Source organism: Eumetopias jubatus, unplaced genomic scaffold (genome assembly GCF_037043125.1).
Source record: "Eumetopias jubatus isolate StellerSeaLion01/CBP00866 unplaced genomic scaffold, mEumJub1_p1.0 scaffold_10, whole genome shotgun sequence".
Taxonomy (NCBI): Eukaryota; Metazoa; Chordata; class Mammalia; order Carnivora; family Otariidae; genus Eumetopias; species Eumetopias jubatus.
Genome location: NW_028274816.1, coordinates 48,750,489 through 48,773,952, shown reverse-complemented (window position 1 = coordinate 48,773,952; position 23,464 = coordinate 48,750,489). Strand labels below are relative to the sequence as shown.

Genomic DNA, 23,464 nt, shown 5'->3' with positions numbered 1-23,464 from the left:
TTAAGAAAATATTAGCAATATGCAATGGGGAAAAAGTCTCTTCAACAAATGGTTTTGGGAAATCTGGTCAGCTATATGCAAAGGAATGAAACTGAACCACTTTCTTACACCATACACAAAAATAAACTCAAAATGGATTAAACACCTAAGTATGAGGCTGAAACCATAAAAATCCTAGAAGAGAGCACAGGTAGTAATTTCTCTGGCACTGCCATTGCAACATTTTTCTAGATATGTCTCGTGAGGCAAGGGAAATAAAAGAAAAATAAACTATTGGGACTACATCAAAATAAAAAAAACTTCTGCAAAGCAAATAATCAACAAAATTAAAGACAACCTACTAAATAGAAGATATTTGCAAATGACATATCTGATAAAGGGTTAGTATCCAAAATACATAAAGAACTGATACAACTCAACACCTAAAAAAAAAAATCAAAATCAGAATCACAATGTGATATTACCTCACAACTGTCAGAACAGCTAAAATCAAAAACACAAGAAACAACTGTTAGCAAAGATGTGGAGACAAAGGAACCCTCCTGCCCTGCTGGAATGCATATTGATGCAGCCACTGTGAAAAAAGGTATGAAGGTACTTCAAAAAATTAGAAATAGAATTATTGTGATCCAGTAATTCCAATACTGGGTATTTATACAAAGAATATGAAAACACTAATTTGAAAAGATATAGGCATCCCTATGGCTCTTGCAGCATTATTTACCAATAGCCAAGATAGGGAAGCCACCCAAGTGTCGACAGATAGATGAATGGATGAAGAGGTGGTGTATATATACAATGGAATTTTACTCAGCCATCAAAAAGAATGAAATCTTACCATTTGCAACATGGATGGATCTAGAGGGTATAATACTAAGTGAAATGAGTTAGTCAGAGAAAGACAAATACTATATGATTTCACTCATATGTGGAATTTAAGAAACAAAACAAAGAAAAAGAGAGACAAATAAAATAACAGACTCTTAAATACAGAGAACTGATGGTTACCAGAGGGGAGGTGGGTGGGGAATAGGTGAAAGAGATGAAGGGGATTAAGAGTATACTTAACTGTGGGGCACTTGGGTGGCTCAGTGGGTTAAGCATCTGCCCTGGGCTCAGGTCACGATCCCAGGGTCTGGGGATCCAGCAGGGAGCCTATTTCTCCCTCTCCCACTGCCTGCTGCTCCCCTTGCTTGTGCTCTCTCTCTCTCGTTCTTTCTCTCTCTGTCACATAAATAAAATCTTTTTTTAAGATTTTTTATTTTATTTATTTATGTGAGAGAGAGAGACACAGTGAGAGAGGGAACACAAGCAGGGGGAGTGGGAGAGGGAGAAGCAGGCTTCCCGCTGAGCAGGGAGCCTGATGCGGGGCTCGATCCCAGGACCGACAGCAGGACCTGAGCGGAAGGCAGACACTTAACGACTGAGCTACCCAAGTGCCCCTAAATAAATAAAATCTTAAAAAAAAAAAACCAACAACCTAGTATCTTAAAAAAAAAAAGAGTACACTTAATTTTGATGAACTGAGTAATGTACAGAATTGCTGAATCACTATATTGTATACCTGAAATTAATACAACAATGTATGTTAATTACAATGGAATTTTTTTTTTAAAAGAGGGGCACCTAGCTGGCTCAGACACTGGAGCATGTGACTCTTAATCTTGGGGTCATGAGTTCAAGCCCCACATTGGGCTTAGAGTTTATATTTAAAAAAAAAAAGAAAGAAAGAAATTGGGTAGGAAAAACACTCCTCTTGAGCTACTACTCCTTTACTCTTACACTACTATGACACTTCATTTCACTTCTGGTCACCAAATGTTTGGGAGTTTTCACTCCACCAAGCAATTCTCTAACACCAGTTGGGTATTCTACAATTTAACTCAATTCTGATGCTATCTACCTGGAGGTAGCATCAGACCCCATAGTTTAAGGGCTCAGTCCCACAAGACTATCCTCCCCCACACTTTCAGATGCCATTCATAAGTCCCAGGATATTGCCTGTACTTTTGACTGAACAGCCATAAATCTGGGTTCCCATGATCCCCTCCTTGGGTTTGAGCATTTGCTAGAACAGCTCACAGAACTCAGGGAAACAATTATGTTTACCAATTTATTATAAAATAAAGGATATTGTAAAGGATACTAATGAATAGCTAGATGAGGAGTAACATAGGGCAAAGTCTAGAAGGGTCCTGAGACAAAGAGTTTCTATCCCCATGTTGCTGAGGTGCACCACCCTCCCAGTACATGGATGTGTTCGCCAACCTAGATGCTCTCCAAACCCTGTACTTTGGGGATTGTTATGAGGCTTCATCAAGTGCATGATCAATCATTAACTCGATCTCTAGTCTTTCTCCCCTTCCCATGGAGGGGTGAGGTGAAAATTCCAAACTTCTAATCATGGCTTGATATTTCCAGTGACCACCCCCCATCCAGGGGATGACCAGAAGTTGCCTTCTTGGAACAAAAGACATTGCTATTACCCAGGAAATTCCAAGGAATTTAGAAACTCTGTCTCAGAAACCAGGGTCAAAGACCAAATACTAAGAACAAAAGATTCTCCCAGTATTCTTATCACTTAGGAAATTACAAGAGTTTTAGAAGCTCTATACCAGGAACTGGGGGTGGGGGGGGGGTAGAGACCAATATATATTTTTCTACTTCACACAAATTTAATATGGAAATATATATAAGGAAATAAAACATGACCCACTAATACAAGGTTGATTTAACATTCAAGAGCCAATAAATTTTATTTATCATATTAGTGAAATAAAGGAGAAAAGACATATCACTTAGATTCAGAAAAATTATCTTACAAAACATAATATCCCTTCATGATAAAAATTCTCAGCAAGCTAAGAATAGAAGAGGACTTGCCAAATTTGATAGAGCACCTATGAAAATCCTCCAGATATGTGTAATGAAATATTGAAACACTATCTTTCTATGATCCAAAAAAGCAACAATGTCAGGACACCTGGGTGGCTTAGTCTGTTAAGCATCTGCCTTCGGCTCAGGTCGTGATCCCAGGGTCCCGCTCAGCGGGGAGCCTGCTTCTCCCTCTGCCTGTCACTCTGCCTACTTGTGCTCTCTCTCGCACAAATAAATAAAATCTTAAAAAAAAAAAAGGCAACGATGTCTACTCTCACTGCCTTTACTCAACGCTCTAGTGGAAGTCCTAGCAATTACGAGGCAATGAAGATAAATGAAGGTTATAAACACTGGCTAAGAAGAAAAACTTTATTTATACATGGCAATTGTTTGCTTACAAAATCCTAAAGAATCCATAAAACAGGAACTAGCACTTATAAGCAAATTTAGCAAAATTTCTGGATACAAAGTTATTATAAAATAATTAACTAATTTGATATACTAGCAGCAAACAATTGAAAAGTTTAAAAAAAACAGCATAAGAGATGTAATTAAAGTTCCCTGCCTGATCAGCTCTCACTCAACTGAGCTCTGTCTTCTTGCCAACCCTCCCAGCCTTCTTCCCCTGCTTCAATAAGGTAGCCACAATGATGCATAAGAAGTGAATAAGAAATGATAAATAAATACATAAAAGAAAAATTCTAGGGACGCCTGTGTGGCTCAGTCAAGCAGCTGCCTCTGGCTCGGGTCATGATCCTGGGATTGAGTCCTCCATTGGGTTTCTTGCTCAGCAGGGAGCCTGCTTCTCCCTCTGCCTGCCAGTCCCCCTGGCTTGTGCTCGCTCTTTCTCTCCCTCTGACAAATAAATAAATATTAAAAAAAAACAAATTCTATAAAATTTGTTTTTAACTAATTCTTGATGACCTATACGCAAAAATGAAATAAATCATGGGTTTGAAAGAACTTGAGGGTTACTTTACAGTGACCAAAGAATCACAAAGAACTGGGAGATGAGAGGGTAAAAAAAGGTCTTACTTTATTTAACCCCAGACTGGCTCTTCGTCTTAAGTGGCAATACAGTGTAAAGTTAAGTATAAAGAGAACTGTGTTAGCTATGATTATTATATATTTGTTTGCTAATTGCTAAGAGGAAAAATGGAGCTTTTTGAAACATTCACAGGTCTTTTCTAGAATGCTAAATGTTGATAAATGCAAAGTTCATGGATTGTAACTTCCAATGACAGAGTAGGTATAAAACAATTTTTACCCCTGGAAATGAATATGTTCACTTTATTTTTAAATAAATTACTTTGTTTCAATCCATTACCATGTAGAGACTATTCTGATAATCTACACAAATGAGGATTTTTTTCATCTAGCTGTTCTCTTTAAAGGTGGGTCGGAAAATAACATTACCAATTTGGAGTTCAAACACAATATAACACTTGGTTTATTTGACAATGGGTATGCCTTAGTTGCCTCACAATTAACATCTAGCTCCCTAAGAATGAAGGAAGGTAGAAATTATATAATGGGCCTAAGAAAGCTCAGAATATCATGAAGAATGGTGAAAGTATTTAAAGGAGGTATTATCTTTTTCAACATTTCCTTGGCGATTTGGGGTCTTTTCTGGTTCCATACAAATTTTAGGATTGTTTGTTCCAGCACTTTGAAAAATGCCATTGGTATTTTGATTGGGATGTGTTGAAAGTATAGATTGCTCTGGGCAGCATAGACATTTTAACAATGTTTATTCTTCCGATCCATGAACATGGAATGTTTTTCCATCTTTTTGTGTCTTCTTCAATTTCCTTCATTAAGTATTCTGTAGTTTCTAGAGTATAGATTTTTTACCTCTTTGGTTAGGTTTATTCCAAGGTATCATAAGGTTTTTGGTGCTATTTTAAATGGAATCAATTCCCTAATTTCTCTTTCTACAGTTATGTTATTAGTGTATAGGAAAGCAACTGATTTCTGTGCATTGATTTTGTATCCTGCCACATTACTGAATTGCTGTATGAGTTCTAGTAACTTGGGGGTTGAGTCTTTTGGGTTTTCCACATAAAGTATCATGTCATCTGTGAAGAGAGAGAGTTTGACTTCTTCTTTGCCAATTTGAATACCTTTTATTTCTTTTTGTTGTCTGATTGCTGTTGCTAGGACTTCCAGTACTATATTGAACAACAGTGGTCAAAGTGGGCATCCTTGTCATGTTCCTGATCTTAAGAGAAAGGCTCTCAGCTTTTCCCCATTGAGAATGATACTTGCTGTGGGCTTTTCATAGATGGTTTTTATGAAATTGAGGAATGTTCCCATCATGCTGCCTGATTTCAAGCTATATTACAAAGCTGTGATCACCAAGACAGCATGGTACTGGCACAAAAACAGACACATAGATCAATGGAACAGAATAGAGAGCCCAGATAGGGACCCTCAACTCTGGTCAACTAATCTTCGACAAAGCAGGAAAAAATATCCAATGGAAAAAAGACAGTCTCTTCAGGGGCGGCTGGGTAGCTCAGTTGGTTGGGCGCCTGCCTTCAGCTCAGGTCATTATCCCAGAGTTCCAGAATTGAGCCCTGCATCGGGTGCCCTGCTCGGTGGGGAGTCTGCTTCTCCCTCTGCCCCTCACCCTGCTCATGCTCTCTCTTTCTCTCAAATAAATAAAATTATTTAAAGAAAGACAGTCTCTTCAACAAATGGTGCTGGGAAAATTGGACAGCTATATATAGAAGAATGAAACTCGACCATTCTCTTACACCATACACAAAGATAAACTCTAAATGGATGAAAGACCTCAATGTGAGAAAGGAATCCATCAAAATCCTGAGGAGAACATGGGCAGTAGCCTTTTTGACATTGGCCACAGCAAATTCTTTCAAAACATGTCTCTAAAGGCAATGGAAACAAAAGCGAAAATGAGTTTTTGGGACTTCGTCAAGATAAAAAGCTTCTGCACAGCAAAGGAAACAGTCAACAAAACAAAGAGGTAACCCACGGAATGGAAGAAGATATTTGCAAATGATGCTATAGATAAAGGGCTGGTATCCAAGATCTATAAAGAACTCAAACTCAACACCCAAAAAACAAATAATCAAGTCAAAAAATGGGCAGAAGACATGAACAGACACTTCTCAAGACATACAAATGGCTAATAGACACATGAAAAAATGTTCAACATCATTAGCCATCAGGGAAATTCAAATCAAAACTCTACTGAGATACCACCTTAAACCAGTCAGAATGGCAAAAATTGACAAGAAACAACAAATGTTGGAGAGGTTGTGGACAAAGGGGAACTCTCTTACACTGTTGGTGGGAATGCAAGATGGTACAGCCACTTTGGAAAACAGTGTGGAGGTTCCTCAAAAAGTTAAAAATAGAGCTACCTTATAACCCAGCAATTGCACTACTGGGTATTTACCCCCAAAGATACACATGTAGTGAAAAGAAGGGCCATATGCACCCCAATATTCATAGCAGCGACGTCCACAATAGCCAAACTGTGAAAGGAGCCAAGATGCCTTCAACAGACTAATGGATAAAGAAGATGTGGTCCATATATACAAAGGAATATTACTCAGCCTTCAGAAAGGATGAATACCCAACATTTGCATCAACATGGATGGAACTGGAGGAGATTATGCTAAGTGAAATAAGTCAAACAGAGAAAGACAATTATATGGTTTCACTTATTTGTGGAACATAAAGAATAGCATGGAGGACATTAGGAGAAGGAAGGGAAAAAATGAAGGGGGGGAATCAGAGGGGGAGATGAACCATGAGAGACTATGGACTCCAGGAATCAAACTGAGGGTTTTGGCGGGGGGGTGAGGAGTGGGTGAGCCTGGTGATGGGTATTAAGGAGGGCATGTATTCCATGGAGCACTGGGTGTTATATGCAAACAATGAATCATGGAACACTACATCAAAAACTAATGATGTACTGTATGGTGACTAACATATAATAAAAAAAAAAATCATAAAAAAAATAAAGGAGGTGTTACCTCCAACACAAAGCTTAACCCATTCCTTTGAAAACACGGTAAAAAAAATTCACCTAGCTTTTTTTTTTTTAAGATTTTATTTATTTGACAGAAAGAGACACAGTGAGAAAGGGAACACAAGCAAGGGGAGTGGGAGAGGGAGAAGCAGGCTTCCCATGGAGCAGGGAGCCCAATGCGGGGCTCGATCCCAGGACCCTGGGATCATGACCTGAGCCGAAGGCAGACGCTTAACGACTGAGCCACCCAGGCGCCCCAAAAATTCACCTAGCTTCTTAAAAGATAACCTTGTTATTCCAGAGAGCATATTCTGAATTATTTGAAGCAGATAGCTTAGCTGGTGAGACCAAGCTGCTGTTCTCCATCATCACATCCTAGTACAACTCCCTCTTGAGCAGAACCCAGATATTCTCACTTCTCTCAAGAGAAGTCTAAGGCCACAATCCTGAATGTTACCCAACCCTAAAAGTACAAACCCAAGTATTACTGGTGAAATTTAAAAAATGTCTTCAAAATAGAAAGTAAGTAGGTAAAGGTTTGATATCCAAGAAGGGCGCTATTACATAGCGAGCAAATAGGCTGCGGCTGGAAATCTATGGTAAGAGGAGTTACAGAAATTAGTGTTTCAGAAACAGATTCTCTACATATTTTTAAGAAACTAGTTGTTTTAGACAAAAATTCCTATGTGTTTTTTAAAAGATTTATTTATTTTTAGAGAGAGCACATGCATGCATGAGCTGGGAGGGGCAGAGGGAGAGGGAGAAGGAGAGAGAATTTCAAGCAGACTCCCCACTGAGCATGGAGCCTGATGTGGGGCTCAATCTCATGACCCTGAGGTCATAACCTGAGCCAAAATCAAGAGTCAGATGCTCAACCGACTGAGCTACCCAGGCACTCCAAAAGTTCCTATGTATTATGTGATTCCTCAATTATTCAAATATGTCCAGAAACATGGCTAGAAATGAAGAAAATGATCACAGTTTACCAATTAAGTGAAATAGTGAATATAAGCAAACTGCATGCCATACACCTATCTCATAAATTATCAATAAATGTGAATTCTTACATCTTTTTTTCCATTACAGCCTATGAAAATGTAATTCGTAGAATTTCTTTTGTAATATAGTATTAAATCTCTAGCTTAGATAATAGAGTTCACATTAAATTAAAAAATTTCTTGAAACCTTGGGTTCATCCTTAGGTCACATACTATATTTTTCCTAGTTGTCATTGTTTTGTTTCATATTTCACATTATTATTTCCTACCCTGTTTGGGTTTGAGTATAAGACCATTATTTTAAAATATATCCTAAGCACTACCTTTTCTCATACCAAATTATTTAGCAAATTGTTGTATTGGCTACAATACAGTCCACCTTGTAGATATATATCATCCTTAATTATTCTTTTATACTACTATGCGTAGGTCAGGATAAAAAATCTCTAATATCTTTGCTACTGATGGGAGTCTATAGTTTTGATTTTAAATCTGGATGATCCACCATCTCTCACTGAATAATTTCTTTGATTCTGGGCTAGAGGATACAAAATGCAGAAATCACATAGATAATCATGCTAAACCAGCAAAACCTTTTCAAGTACACAATATATCCTCCTTTTGGTATTCATCTTTCCATGACTAATTCTGTATGCAGGTCCCAGTCTTACTCCTATTCAATCCTAAAAGCCTTATAAAACATGGAATCTCAACACACACTAACAGTGAGATCAGTCAAGTACCAATCTTATATTTTCCTAGAAAATGCAAAGAATTTCTAAGTTTTTCCATGAGTAATCAAATGAGACCAACTTCTCTCTCTCTCTCTTTTTTAAGATTTATTTATTTAGTTGAGAGAGAGAGCATGAGCAGGGGGGGCAGAGGGAGACGCAGGGCTCGATCTCATGACCCTGAGATCATGACCTGAGCTAAAACTGAGTCAGATGGTTAACCGACTGCACCACCCAGGTGCACCGAGACCAACTTCTCCTAATCATCTCTTCACCATTCTTTGCATGGCCAAATACATCTTCCTCGAGGATTTAATTTTACTTCCTTGAAAGAAGGGCGAATTTATAGGAGATGCTACATATTAATGGGAGAATAGAGGAACCCTTCAGGAGGACGTTAGGTTTTTTGGCATCATCTTTAACCTATATGGGAAGAACTGGGGACAGCTTCTTTGATAGATTTCTGTTATATAGGACATTTCAGAATATGAAAATGTTCACATGATCTAATGTATCACATGAACTAATGTTCAAGAACTAGAGAGAAAGAGGCTTATTAAAGCCATGGTTAAAAATGCTTAAAAACTTGGGCGCCTGGGTGGCTCAGTTGGTTAAGCGACTGCCTTTGGCTCAGGTTATGATCCTGGAGTCCCGGAATCGAGTCCCACATCAGGCTCCCTGCTCAGCAGGGAGTCTGCTTCTCCCTCTGACCCTCCTCCCTCTTGTGCTCTCTCTCTCTCTCTCATTCTCTCTCTCTCAAATAAATAAAATCTTTTCAAAAAATGCTTAAAAACTTGTCAGTACTCTTCAGGGACCCCTCTTGGAGAAACACAGAGCACACAAAGACAAGAACTGGGAAAAATTGGCTATGAAACCAGATGTACCTCTCAGCTCCCAAAATGATGTACATTAATGTGAGCTTTTCTTATGTCTTTCTGCCTGCAAATAATAGCTTATGAACACACATGCAAAATGAGATAGGGAAAAGAGATTCTGGAAAGATCCAGACTTTCTATACACAAGGAATCCAATAGACAGGCATAGAAACCAAGCAGAGGTCCTCCTGTCTGAAAGTAGTATCTGACACTTCAGCAGGTAGTTTCTGGCCCATCTTCCACTCTACTAATGCTGGCCTAGACCTGAGATTGAGCACATCTTGAACAGATATTCCTCCCTCTATTCTATTTTTCAGGGCTGCAAAAGGATGACAGCATCCACACCAAAACCTCCTCTGTGGCCTCAAGGACTATCACATATTGTAAATTCCAGGAAGGCCCATAACATTTCAGGTGCCACATGTTCTTCCAGAACTTTGCCGCTTGTTCATGAAGAAATGGAGTTTATTTCTCTTCCTCTTGAATCAGAGCAGGCCTTTGTGCTTCTCTTGATGGACAGAAGACAGTGGAAATGGTATTGTGTACCTTCCATGGCTAGGTTAGGAAAGGCAAAAGAGCTTCCTACTCTCTCAAGATGCTCACTCAAACCCAGCCATTTAGCTGTGAGGCATCCAACCAGCTACACAGAAAGGCCACAGCTAGATATTCTAACAACAGTCCGAGGTTCCATCTGACTGCGAGCATCAACTGTAAGTGAGCAAGCCTTCAGATGATTCCAGCTCTAAACCTTCAAGCCACCACAGGTGAAGTCAAATAGAGCAGAGACTAGCCATACCCACAAAGCTCTGCCCAACGAACAGATTCATGTTCTGAACATTCAATAAAATAAATGTTATTGGGACGCCTGGGTGGCTCAGTTGGTTAAGTGACTGCCTTCAGCTCAGGTCATGATCCTGGAGTCCCTGGATCGAGTCCCGCAGCTTCTCCCTCTGACCCTTCCCCCTCTCATGTGCGCTCTCTCTCTCTCATTCTATCTCAAATAAATAAAATCTTTAAAAAATATAAAATAAAATAAAATGTTATTTATCATTGTTCTAAGGCTCAGCCACTAAGTTTTGGGATGGTTTGTTATGGAAAAATTAGGCATACCTGATCATCTCACACACAAAAGCAGAAAATAATGCTGTTGCAAAACAGCATTGGCCCACTTGGAACCCAGCCTGCCCCTAGCACCAGTCCGAGAATCCTCTAGTTCAGCACTTTCCCACTTTTTTTTTTTAAGTTTTATTTATTTATTCATAAGAGACAGAGAGAGAGGCAGAAGCAGGCTCCCTGAGTAGCAGGGAGCCCGATGCAGGACTCGATCCCAGGATGCCAGGATTATGACCTGAACTGAAGGCAGATGCTTAACCGACTGAGGCACCCAGGCGCCCAGCACTTCCTACGTAGTCCCAATCAACTACACTGGATTCCTTCAGTAACATCATTCAGCACTTTTACTTTTCTCCAGAAAAGTAAATTCATGACCCTTGCAGCGTGGGAAAAAAAAAAAAAGAATATTTCCTGAGAACTCTATGTGATAGATACTTTGTAAATCTAACCATGTAATTCTCATCAATGCTCTGTAATTTTAGTCTCTCCATTCAACAGAACAGAAAAGGTAAAGAAGTCAGCAATTTGCAATTTCAGTAAGTGGGGGTGCCTGTAAATGTACTCTCCAGTTGTTGGATATACTATTTTATATATGTCAATTAGGTCATTTGCTAACCTCGATCATTAATAATTTTTAGTCTCCTTGTTCTAAGTTATTGAAATGTATGCTAAAATCTTCAACAATAACTGTGATCTTCAACAGGTAATTGTCCGTAATTTATACTTTTACTTTTGTTAATCTTTGATTTGTATTAGGTATTTACAATTTGTGATTTTGTGAAATTTGTATTACTTCTTTTTAGATTTAAACATTCATCATTATGAAATGTCTCCCTGTTATCTCTCATAATATTTTTTGCCTTCAAGTCTTCTAATGTAGAGACACCAACTTTCCTTTAGTTAGTATTTGCATTATTATCTTTCATATTTCTATTTTCAACTTTTCTGTCATTATACTTAAAGTGTGTCAGCTGCTAAAATCATATAGTGTGGTTGATTTTCTTTACATTCAGTCTGACAACAGCTTTCTTTTTATTAGAGTATTTAGTCCACCTTAATTAGATTAAATCACTACTAATGTTGAGTACATCAACATTAGCTTTTATGTGTCCCCCTCTGTTTATTTGTTCTTTTATTCCACCATTCTTACCTTCTGCTGTATTAATCAAATAATTTTATTATTTCAGTTTTCCCCACTAATTTATACTGTCATACATTATTCTTTTAGTGATTAGCATAAAGACTGCAATATTATGCTTAACTTAGTACAACTAGAACTCTCATGCAGTGTTTGTGAAAACATGACACACTGGAAATCTGTTCAGCAGTGTCTATAAAACTAAACATAGATATATTATATAACCCAGTAATCCTATCCCTGTGGATCTCCATGGCAAAAATGAATGCTTATGTCCACAAAGTACACATACAATAATGTTCGTAGCAGCAGTATCTCTAAAGAAAAAATTAGAAACAACCCAAATTTCCAGTAACAGAAGAACAGATAAATAATCTGTGCCACATCCTATAATGGAATACAGAGCAAAAACAAAGGTGCCTGTTACATGCAACAACATGAATAAATCCACAAAGATGATGAAAAAAATGATTTTACTTAATGTGAAATTCCAAAGAGATTTTAAATGGGGAGGTGCACAGAGAAGATATTTTTATTGGGTGAGACCCAGTTGACAGGGTAAACTCTCCAGTTCCTACATTATTCCCCTGAATAAATACATCTATGCAGGTTGCTGCCATCTGCATTCCACCCAGTAGAAACCAATGCCACATTCCTGAACATATTGTACACTTGAAATGACACAGACAAATATTCCCAAGAGGGTACTGGAAGGGGAAGTAGAGTTGGTCAAGACACAGGAGCTACATACACATCAAGTAGAAGAAATTGCCCAGGTAAGATTCAGCTTTAGCAATAGCTGACTGGTTTAAAATAAATTATATTATTGACAATTCTTGACTACTAAGGTATTCATTAAATACAAAGTTATAAAAAATATTTATAATTAAAAATATGATCAATTATATCTAATAAATTAGGGGAAAATATAAAAATGTTCAAAACATGTTCTATAGTAAAAAAATAAAGTGCATATATGCAATGTCATTTTGCTTGTAAATATGTAACATAAACATATAGAAAAAGAAAAATGTCTGGACAGTTATGCAGTCTTATGTAGCATTGCTCCTCTGTGTTCTCTACGATTTTCTATTTAAGGCTACTTAATTTAACAGCAGCCATGTATTAATATAAATATGCATTGTAAAATTCTGTAAAAGGGGGGTTACTTGGGTGGTTCAGTTGGTTAAGCTCAGGTCATGATCTCAGGGTCATGAGATGAGCTCTGCTTCAGGCTCCGTGTTCAGCAGGGAGTCTGCTCAGAAGATTCTCTCTCCCTCTCCCTCTGCTTCTCCCCCCTCCTCTCACACGGGCACATGCTTTCTCTATCAAATAAATAAATCTTTAAATAAAATAAAATTCAGTAAAAAGGAAGCTATTTTTCAAAAAGATAGTAATACTGATACATCACCACTATTAAAAAGTAGTCTTAAAGAGTCTTCCCTTGAACTTTGAGAAAGTGCTCAGGACAAATAGGTACCAAGTCAGAATGGCTTTTGTTTCATTTAGATCCCAAAACCTAATTTAACACTTTGACTTTTACATATGAACAAGGAAGTTGGAGTTTTGCCTAGAAAAGAATAGTTAAAAGTTGGTAAGAGAAGTCTCAGGTATTTATGATGTTCTAAATGCTGCTTTCATGTCTCTCTGATATATGGGTTTAATTTGCTTCTAATTCATTCCTTTTAGCTCTGATACCTGCCAAATACCTATTTAATCTTGTCCTATTAGTCACACTTCACATTTAAGCTTACTAAAAATGTAAGGCATGGGGCACCTGGTGGCTCAGTAGCTTAAGTGTCTGCCTTCAGCTCAGGTCATGATTGTAGGGTCCTGGGGAGTCTGCTTCTCCCTCTCTCCCTGCCCCTCCCCCCAACCCCACTCATGCTCTCTCAAATAAATAAATAAAATCTTAAAAAAATTGTAAGGCATAATTCTTCTTGAATAAAACATATTTACCTCCACAAAGCTCTTATGTCATCAGTACAATTTGGTCATAACCTGAGAACGCTGTCATCAGAATGTCTCTTACGTATAAATTCCCAACGTGTGCTTCTTTAAAGCCTTTATCACAGTCTACATTTATTCTCACATATATTTGATCTTCTTTGTTTAAGCATAAGCAAATTAACTCTTTTTAGTGGTGTCCCCTCAAGTACTAGAATAAGCTCTGTGAGCAGGAACTAGATATAAAAGTAGACAAAGATTTATCTCAAGGATATTCATCACAGAGTAATTTTAGTAACTATAAATATCTCAAGGTAGGGAAAAAGTGAAATAAATTATCGGTAGCTATTATAACTATATTAGTTTTTAAAAATTATTTTCTTAATTCATATTAAATGTTGAAGAAAGTCATTTGTAATGAATTAATGAGTAAGAAAGGCAGGTTAAGAAATTGAGAGGTTATATACAGTCATAAATAAGAACAAGCTCTGTGGTTAAACCTTCGTCAATCTTAGCTCTGAAAGTTACTGTGTGCCTTAGTAAGTACTTTATCTGCTCTGCCTAGATTTCCTTATAAAATGAGAAAAACAATAGTACCTGGCACCTCAGCAAGTTGTCAGGATTAACTGAAAACAAACAAACATAATATTATCTATTTTTTATTGATGATGAAGAAACTATTTCATGTCCTATAATCCACTACTATTAAAGGAAATTCTCTTCAGTTCTTACCATTTTTTGAGAGTGAAATTTGAGCTTCTTAGGCTCCTCTTCCTTAATGCTACTATATTACAAAGCACCGCTCGAAAATATAGTCCTTCACTAACAACATTACCACAAAGATTTTCAGAAAAAAAAGGCGATGGCAGCTACAGAGTCACCACTGTCTCATAAAACTAGCTCAGAAAATCTGACCCACTTAGGTAACAAAGTGAAATTATTAACAAAAATTCAGTCTTGTCCCCTAACCCAGACTTTTATGTATATTTATAACTACTAACATATAATTCTGTTATCTGAAATTATAAACCCAAACTTGTCAGCATAATTTATAAAATGGTGACTCCTAAGACAGTTGCTCTTGAGATATTAGTGCTGTCCTGTGAAAGTTATCTAGATCTGTAGGGAAGGAAGGAAGGAAGAGAGAGAGAGAGAGAGAGAGAGAGAGAGAGAGAGAGAGAGAGAGAGAGAGAAAGAAAGAAAGAAAGAAAGAAAGAAAGAAAGAAAGAAAGAGAAAGAGAGAAAGAAAGAAAAAAGAAAGAAAGAAAGAAAGAAAGAAAGAAAGAAAGAAAGAAAGAAAGAAAGAAAGAAAGAAAGAAAGAAAGAAAGAAAAAGAGAAAGGAAAGAAAGAAAAAAATTCTGGGTACCCTTACTTGATAATTTGTTCTCCTGGAATTATTCATAAATTGATATCTATTTAATTCCAAAAGGTACAAATAGTCAAAAGGTTTGTCAAATGAGTTAGGCATCATTGTCCCTTCCTTCTTATACCAACTGATAAGGTTAATTTGTATATCAAAACCCTCAAAATGGAGGCCACACTAGTGGCCTGGCCCACATCACAAATCTAAACTTTAGTCAGTCTGCACTTAAAGGAAACACCAGTCAAGAAAACCTAACATATACCAATCATAATCCGTCATCTCAGCTTTAGCTAGCTCACCTTACCCTAAAATATAGGACCTAGAAGTCTTTTAAGGAAATCCCTGACCTCTCAGTCAATCACACCATTTCTGTGTTGCCTCTTCTAACATTCTAGAAAACTCTCTCTTGCCCAAAATCCCTCCGGAAAAGTGTTCCATTGCGTGTGAGGCACAGTACTCCCCCAATCCATGGATTGTTTTCCTTTGAATAAAAAACATCAAACTCATCACTAAATTGTTTTAGTTTTGTCATTTGACACTACAGACATGGAGGTGTAACAAAACCAGTGATTGGATTGTATTCCTTCTTCAATCTAAGAGGTCTTATTTTAATGATTAATTCTTGTAAATTTTTCTAGAAACACAAAATCATAAACATACGCACAAGGAAAAGTTTAGAAGAATGTACACCAAAATGTTAGTGACTATTTCTGAGTACTTTTTTTAAAGCTTATTTATTTTTTAGTAATCTATACACCCAATGTGGGGCTCAAACTCACAACCCTGAGATCAATAGTCACATGCTCTTCTGGCTGAGCCAGCCAGGACCCTAAAATTATGAGTACTTTTAACATTCTATTTTATAAGTTCAACTTGGATTAATAATTTTTTCAAGAAGACTATGTTAATTTCATCATCAGGAATATAGAACAATTTCCATTTAAAGCATTTTTCTAAAAAGAATTGTAGGATGGGCTATCTTCTTATTATGAAAACTGTGAGCAAACAGGCTGGCAAAATAACTGGTAACAGCCACTAAAATCAGTGTGACTTAATAAACCTACCAAGTCTTGTGCCCTCTTTTACTTTATTTCATCAATATGAGACACTTTCCGTGTTACGATTCCCCTGTGAATGAGCACAACTCAGGTGACATTTTCAAAGTAAACTGTTTAGTCCATTGAAGAGGCTTAATAAATGTGGCTTTATCATTGCCTTTTGCCACTGAATGTCCGGTTAATGTATCCTATTGGATATAATCCTTGAAAAATTGCTACAAAATGCCTGTATTAAACTTTAAATAATTTAGCAATTTCTTGAGTAGTTTTGTTCATAAACATGAATACTGCATAGCATTACATTTTTTATTTTTTATATCAGAATATCTCTATAATATTAATTTGGATGTAATGTGATTAACAATATTAACATAATACAGGAAATTATTTTTAGACAAACTCCTCCTAAACTCAACTTCCAAGTATAAGGTTTTTTTTAATTATTATTTATTTATTTATTTGACAGAGAGAGAGAGAGACAGCAAGAGAGGGAACACAAGCAAGGGGAGTGTGAGAGGGAGAAGCAGGCTTCCCGCTGAGCAGGGAGCCCAATGCGGGGCTCGATCCCAGGATCTTGGGATCATGACTGAGCCAAAGGCAGATGCTTAACGACTGAGTCACCCAGGCGTCCCTCCAAGTATAAGTTATTATAACTAAGTTAGTGGTTCAAAACTTGTTTGGGTCATGTATACCTTTGATAGTATCATAAAATTATAGAATTTCTCCCAAGAAAAATGTGTATTAATAAAATAAATATGCAATAATCGGATATACAATTCTAAGGCCAATTCATTTAAGGTGAAGGATTCCTGTTGTTTTTTTTTTTAAGATTTTATTTATTTATTTGACAGAGAGAGAGAGAGAGAGAGCACAAGTAGGCAGAGCAGCAGGCAGAGGGAGAAGCAGGCTCCTCACTGAGCAGAGAGCCCAATGTGGGGCTTGATCCCAGGACCCTGGGATCATGACCTGAGCCAAAGGCAGACGCTTAACTGACTGAGCCACCCAGGTGCCCCGAATTCTTGTTTTAGATCATCTGGGCATATGGCCCATTTTCTCACTTACAAGTGCCTGTTACAATTAACTTCTCATTTTCATTGCTCCTTATCTATGAATGTGGACTTAGATTATCCACATAACATGTTTTTAACTTAAGCACTTATTATTGTCAGTCACTGTTCTAGTGCCCTATTAATATTAACTCTCCTAATCCTCATAAAACCCTTTGAAATTCATACTATTATTGGCATTTTACAAATTATGGAATAGAAAGATATTGAACATATTATCCAAACTCACAAATACTAAATGGCAAAACTAAGATTTTAAGTTAGATTAGGGGTCAGTAACTTCTGTAAAGGACCAGATAGTAAAAATGCTAGGCTTTGTGGGTCTAAAGGCAAAATCAAGGATATTATGTAGTACTTATTTAACGAGAGAGATAACAAATTTCCACAAACTTTTTAATTGACCAAATTCAAAACTTTATTTGTAGACATTGAAATTTGAAATTCATATAATTTTCACATGTCAAAATATGGCTCTCCTTTTTTTAAAAAAAATATTTTATTTATTTATTTGACAGAGAGAGACACAGTGAGAGAGGGAACACAAGTAGGGGGAGTGGGAGAGGGAGAAGCAGGCCTCCAGCGGAGCAGGGAGCCCGATGCAGGGCTCGATCCCAGGACCCTGAGATCATGACCCGAGCTGAAGGCAGACTAACAACTGAGCCACCCGGGTGCCCCATGGCTCTCCTTTTGATATGTTTTTAATTATTGAAAAATGTTAAAAACCAGTCTCAGTTCACAGGCCAAAAAAAAAAAAAAAATAGGGCACAAGCTGGATTTGGCCTGCTGGGTCAAAGTCTGCTGACCCCTGCTCAAGACTCAGAGACCATTATATATAGTCCACTGAAATCAATCAAACTATCCACCTTGCCATTTTTCCACTCATGTGTCTGAAGAATATCTAAAGTACCAAATATAATTCTACCTAAACATTGGTCTCTTCCTTAACAAATCACTGTGTAAAGTGAAAAAAGACTGTTTCTGCATCACAAGAATGCTCAGGACAAAAAGCATACAAAGGATATGAGGAATTCTTAATCTCAGGAAACAAACTGAGGGTTGCTGGAGTGGGGGTGGGGTGGGAGGGATGGGGTGGCTGGGTGATAGACATTGGGGAGGGTATGTGCTACGGTGAGCACTGTGAATTGTGCAAGACTGTTGAATCAAAGATCTGTACCTCTGAAACAAATAATGCAATATATGTTAAGAAAAAAAAAGAAGATAGCAGGAGAGGAAGAATGAAGGGGGTAAATCGGAGGGGGAGACGAACCATGAGAGACGATGGACTCTGAAAAACAAACTGAGGGTTCTAGAGGGGAGGGGGGTGGGGGGATGGGTTAGCCTGGTGATGGGTATTAAAGAGGGCACGTTCTGCGTGGAGCACTAGGTGTTACGCACAAACAATGAATCATGGATCACTACATCATAAACTAATGATGTAATGTATGGTGATTAACATAACAATAAAAAATTTAAAGAAAAAAAGCATATAGGGGAGGTGTTGGCAAGTGGCTATATGAAAATTAACTGTAGGAAGAGCATTTGATGAGGAACTGGGAAAAGAGATCCAACCTCATGGTACCATCATTAACTGGGAAGAGAAGGCCTAGACACCAGATAAATGTATAAGCCACTATTTGGCAGGGCATTTCAGATCAAGTTATTCTATATCCTGAAAAACAAAACTGAAATTTCATAAAACAAAGAGAAAGCTCAAAATGACTTCTAGCTTGTCTTTGAGATGTGAACTATAACAATGTTCTCTCATTGCTCTTCTTTTGGAATATAGCAAAAATTGGAAGCAAAACGGAAGCACAACATAGCAGGCCTTTCCTGGAGCCCAGACAGGCTAAACAAAAACACACTTCCTCATCACTAGCAAGCCCCCATGATATGTATTAAACACACACTAATGGAAGTCTGAGAAAGACTGGAATACTGTTGACTCTTCCTTGTATCATAAGGAAAACTAAGGTTCACTGAAGCCTGGGACTGGAATCTGTTTCTATGTTCACAGCAGTTTTCTGTTAACAGAGCTGTAAAACTGCTGTGGATCTGCAATATGCAGTCTGACCCCACAGAGCTGCCAAGGGGAAGATTCAAAGGAAGTAATCCTACTCTTGGTGCCTCAGTATCACGTCTTCCCAGGACCCTGCCTTGGGGGCAATTCCAGCTTTAAAATCGCCACAGTAAACACAGGGCTCTGCTTTTTTAATTGTAACCTTCATTCTAGGTCTCAAATGTTCAACTTCCCTTTGACAGCCATTTTTGTGCAAGTAGCATTTCTGTGCAATGTGGTTATAGGATGAAATGACAGAGACAGTGAAAGAAAACCCAGTACAAAAAATTCCAAGTGGAACTTAAATTGGGTCAAGAATGGGCTATACTTAATGTACTCTATTCCTTCTATACGTTAAGCACTAGGCTGGACAATACATACAGGGTGCACTGATGAAGGCATGAAGGCAGCAAAGGCCATCCTTTAGAACAGGGGGCACCTGTGGTTAACTAGGGCCTCGAAGTCTCTCACAAGCACAGAATGAATTACACGGGGATCTTGTCCACGGATTCCTCAGCACCAGAACTGCAAAAATGAAGCTCTACCTTACCTAAAAATAAAAAAGCTACACTAAGCCAATTCTGATTAGCCTCCGGTTGGTCACAATAGAGCTGTCATGGAATCACTCGATCACAGCACAACACAACTCACAGTCACAGCTGACCATGGTCATAAAAAAGGCTCCGCCCCCACACAGTCCCGGGAGCCTAATGTGCACCACTCAGGGCCTCCCCACCGTGCGCGCGCGCGCACACATACACACTCTGACACACGCATACACGCTCATGATCACATCCCACACCGACGCAGCCACACAATCGCGCACACAAACACGCACACACTCACCTTCTCCACACAGGCCTGACGCTCCTGCCCCACCTGCTCATTACGCGCCTGGGAAACTCCGGACCTCCCGCGGTGAGCTCCTCCCGCACCCAGACCCCGGTCCCTTCAACTCACCATACGGAAAACGGTGACCTCAAGCCTAGCGGAAAATGAACACGAGGCTGAGATTCACTAGCTCCCCCCGGGCCTGTGAGAAACGTAGACTCCTCTGGAAAAGCGCGGACGTTGACACAAACAGTCCCAAGAGTCGGTAGCTCGAGCAGCTGGGTTACTAACGCGCCGCCCCGTGGACTCCTGGGAGCTCCGGCCCACGCGGGAGTGCGCAGGCGCAGACGACTGATCCCTGGCCGGGGGTGAGGTTGGTAGGTCCTAGGGACTCGGAGGAGGCGGGAACCTGGAGCTCGGACCGAGAGGGCAGACTAGGGAGCCGGTCCCGGTCGGGAGGCCAGGGAGGAGGAAACAGGGAGTTCAAGCGGGCCTGGTAATTCTGAGGAGGGAACCGGAACCGAGCCCACGGTAACCAGACACTCGGATCTGTGCGAGCGGGGCCTCGGGCGTGGTCCGTGGGCGTGACCCTGAGGGTGACAATCGAGTTTGACCTGAAGCGAGCTCCGCGCGGGGAGGGGTTTGTCTGTTTTGACCCCGAGGAAGCTCCATCGCAGGGAGCGGGGCCTCAAACAGCGGGCGCTGTGTATGTGTGTGTGTGTATGTGTACCGAATTGAGGCGGCCTCCTGTGCCCAACCTGCTGCGTTTTGGGTGCCTGCTACTCTGTGAGATGTTGGGACCGAATGTGTGTGAAAAGTGGACAGAGTTGTGTTGCTGCCTCGGGTTTCCTCCTTATGTATCTAATTTTAGAGTAGGTGGGAGTCCTGCTTGATACTATAGGTGCCTAAGGAGAAGCGAAAGTGATTTTGTGACTTTGCCTGGAATTATGCAATGTGCATGTAGAATGACATATGGGTACTGTGAGATGGTGGTTTTCTGAAGTAAGTTTGGTTGAATGTAACCGTGCATATGTTTGTAACCTACTGTTATTATTTGTGATGGCTTTGTGATTGAGAAACTCTGCATGACCACTGTCTAGTTGGGTATTTAAGATTTGATTATCTGAAGAGTGGTCATTAAGCCTATCTCCAAAATTGTACCTCAGTAGCAATTTAGCAAATAGGGGTATAAGTATTGGAAAGGAAGAGGTAAGATTTCATTCCCCAGATGGTAAGATTCATTACAGGGAAACACAATGTGAACTAAAACCAATGTGTTGAAATTAATAGTGTTCCGTGAATAGCAAGCAGTAAAAAACAATCTTTGCTCATAACTAGTACTTTCAACACTGATATATGAGTGAAGTTTCCTGCTTCTGGATGAAATCAGTGGTAGGGTCAATAGCTTCTTCAGGCATTCCAAGATTAAAAAGTATTTGGTATACTTTTAATTACAAGGTCAGTCTCATTTTAATAGTTAAAATAGTTTGCTAATTAAAACATTCACTGTAGCAGTCAAAACTTTAAACTTCACATAGCATTGTATCATCTTCTCTTCAGGAGGCCTACAGAGTGGAAGGATCAATTTCTTTTCTAGTTCCATACCTGTACTACTAAAAAGTGTTGTTCAATAGTTAATCCTTAAATTAGCTATTAGTAAATTAATAATAAATAAGTTAATTTTCAATAATTATGCTTATTAGTGTGATACAGGTGAATCAATAAAGATTAAGTAGAAGAACTTAAAGTTCAGGGATTCTCAAGCATATAGAGATATGAAATATATGATAGAGATCACATTTCACATTAATTGAAAAAAATACAGATTACATAATATGTAGTATTGCTAAACAAGAAAACACAACAAAAAAACTTCACAAGGTAAAAACACTTTAATATGCATATGAGCAACTAAGAAAAATTATTTGCAATTTAAAATAAAAGGTTCATTTACTAAATAAAAAAGGAAGATAACATCAATTAGGAAATTAAAACATGAGAAAAATAGACATAAGATGCCATCATAGAAAAGAAATAAAAGGAGCTTATTCTCTCATAATAAGAAATGTGTAAGCTAGAACTATAATATATATCTGACAGGCAGAGATTAAAAATTTATTATCAACTGCATTCATCAGGGTGTGGGGAGGTATTCTGTGCTGACACTAACAGTGTAAATTGGTAGAAAGTCCATGAAGAACTATTTGGAAATACATGACAAACCTGTCTTCCATGGGAAATGGAAGGTAGAGCTGCAGAGGGAAAAGCACAATGTTCCCTCTCTCTCTCCAGCAATGACAGATTGCCCAGATCCATTCTAATTCATGAAGAGACTAGGTTTCTGGTGGTGAGGGAGCAGGAATTGCCCTTTTCCCCACTAATCTCCAGCCTGGATATGTGTGCGTGCGTACACAGAGTGGGCAAGTGCTGAAACAGTGAAAATTGATGCAGATTTAACTGAATTATTCTGGGAGATCTAAGTGAAATATGGTTTCACATGGCTCTTTGTATCCTCCCATCTCTGCCTTCTCAGGATTCTTCCCTTTTCCAAAAGAAAGGCTCAAAAGAGAAGGTTCATCTCTTGCAAATCTCAAAGCCATGCCTCAGGTGAGATGATGTTTCCTCTCCTTCTGAAATAAGTTGTTTTCAGGTGATACAAACATTTGCTTCCCTATCCTTAAATTTCCGGGATGTTGGCATTTGCTTCCATGAAACTGGTCTCCAGTAGGGCAAGCAAGTGGCCCAAGTGCAAAATGTAAGGAGTGCTTGTGGGGTTGTGCATCCCTAAATTTTGCATCCTACGTTCCTCACCTTCCCTACCTAGTTGCAGACCTGTTCCCAGTTTTTCTTATTCCAACCAGATGAACATAAGCCTTTCCCATGTGTACATTCTAGTTGTAGCCAATGTTTACATACTGACTTGGTATATTATTCATCATCTCCTTTCTTAGTCTTCTCACAAAAGTACTGCTGGAACAGAAATGTACTATTTTGATTAAAAAGGGAATATGTTACTTTACTGAATCTATCCATCTTTAATGAATCTATCTTGTCTAGACACTGATTTGAGATCTAAGTTGTGAGGAGTCAAGGAGCAGACATGGAAAAACTTTGATCATCTCCACTCACCTAGGTTTTGGCAATGATACAATGGGAGGTAGAATTGGTAAATTACATTATTAGCTTGTGGTAAGATGTCTTGTTGTGTGAGGTTTCCAAGACAGAGATCTGCTTGCAAGCTTGTACAGAAAATTGTGATTTTGCATTCTCCCTCAGTGATCCTCCAGTCGATTTTATCCAGTTCATACAAATGGTGGCCGGCTAGTGAAAATCTTTCTAGTATTTCAATGCTGTTACAGATTTACTCTTATCTTTTTAGTTTCTTCTAATTTTTTATATGTGGGTG

General features: G+C 38.6%; 1 protein-coding gene and 1 long non-coding RNA gene across 7 annotated transcripts in view; one reads left to right on the top strand and one right to left on the bottom strand.

Annotated features, from left to right (window-relative positions):
* The window catches only part of LOC148163200 (uncharacterized), a 43,449-nt gene extending 22,889 nt beyond the window's left edge, over positions 1–20,560 (bottom strand). Inside the window, exon 1 of the long non-coding RNA XR_015769380.1 lies at positions 20,188–20,560. This is a non-coding gene — a long non-coding RNA (uncharacterized LOC148163200). The remainder of the gene's footprint in view (positions 1–20,187) is intronic.
* ZNF382 (zinc finger protein 382) overlaps positions 20,337–23,464 on the top strand; it is a 29,671-nt gene continuing 26,543 nt past the window's right edge. For 2 of the 6 annotated variants that reach the window (XM_088028458.1, XM_088028455.1), the window contains exons 1-2: positions 20,337–20,435; positions 22,592–22,665. In XM_088028458.1, coding sequence (XP_087884584.1) covers positions 22,657–22,665 — 9 coding nt within the window. In that variant the 5' untranslated portion in view covers positions 20,337–20,435; positions 22,592–22,656. The other 4 variants (XM_088028460.1, XM_088028457.1, XM_088028459.1 and 1 more) reach the window with 2 other exon arrangements.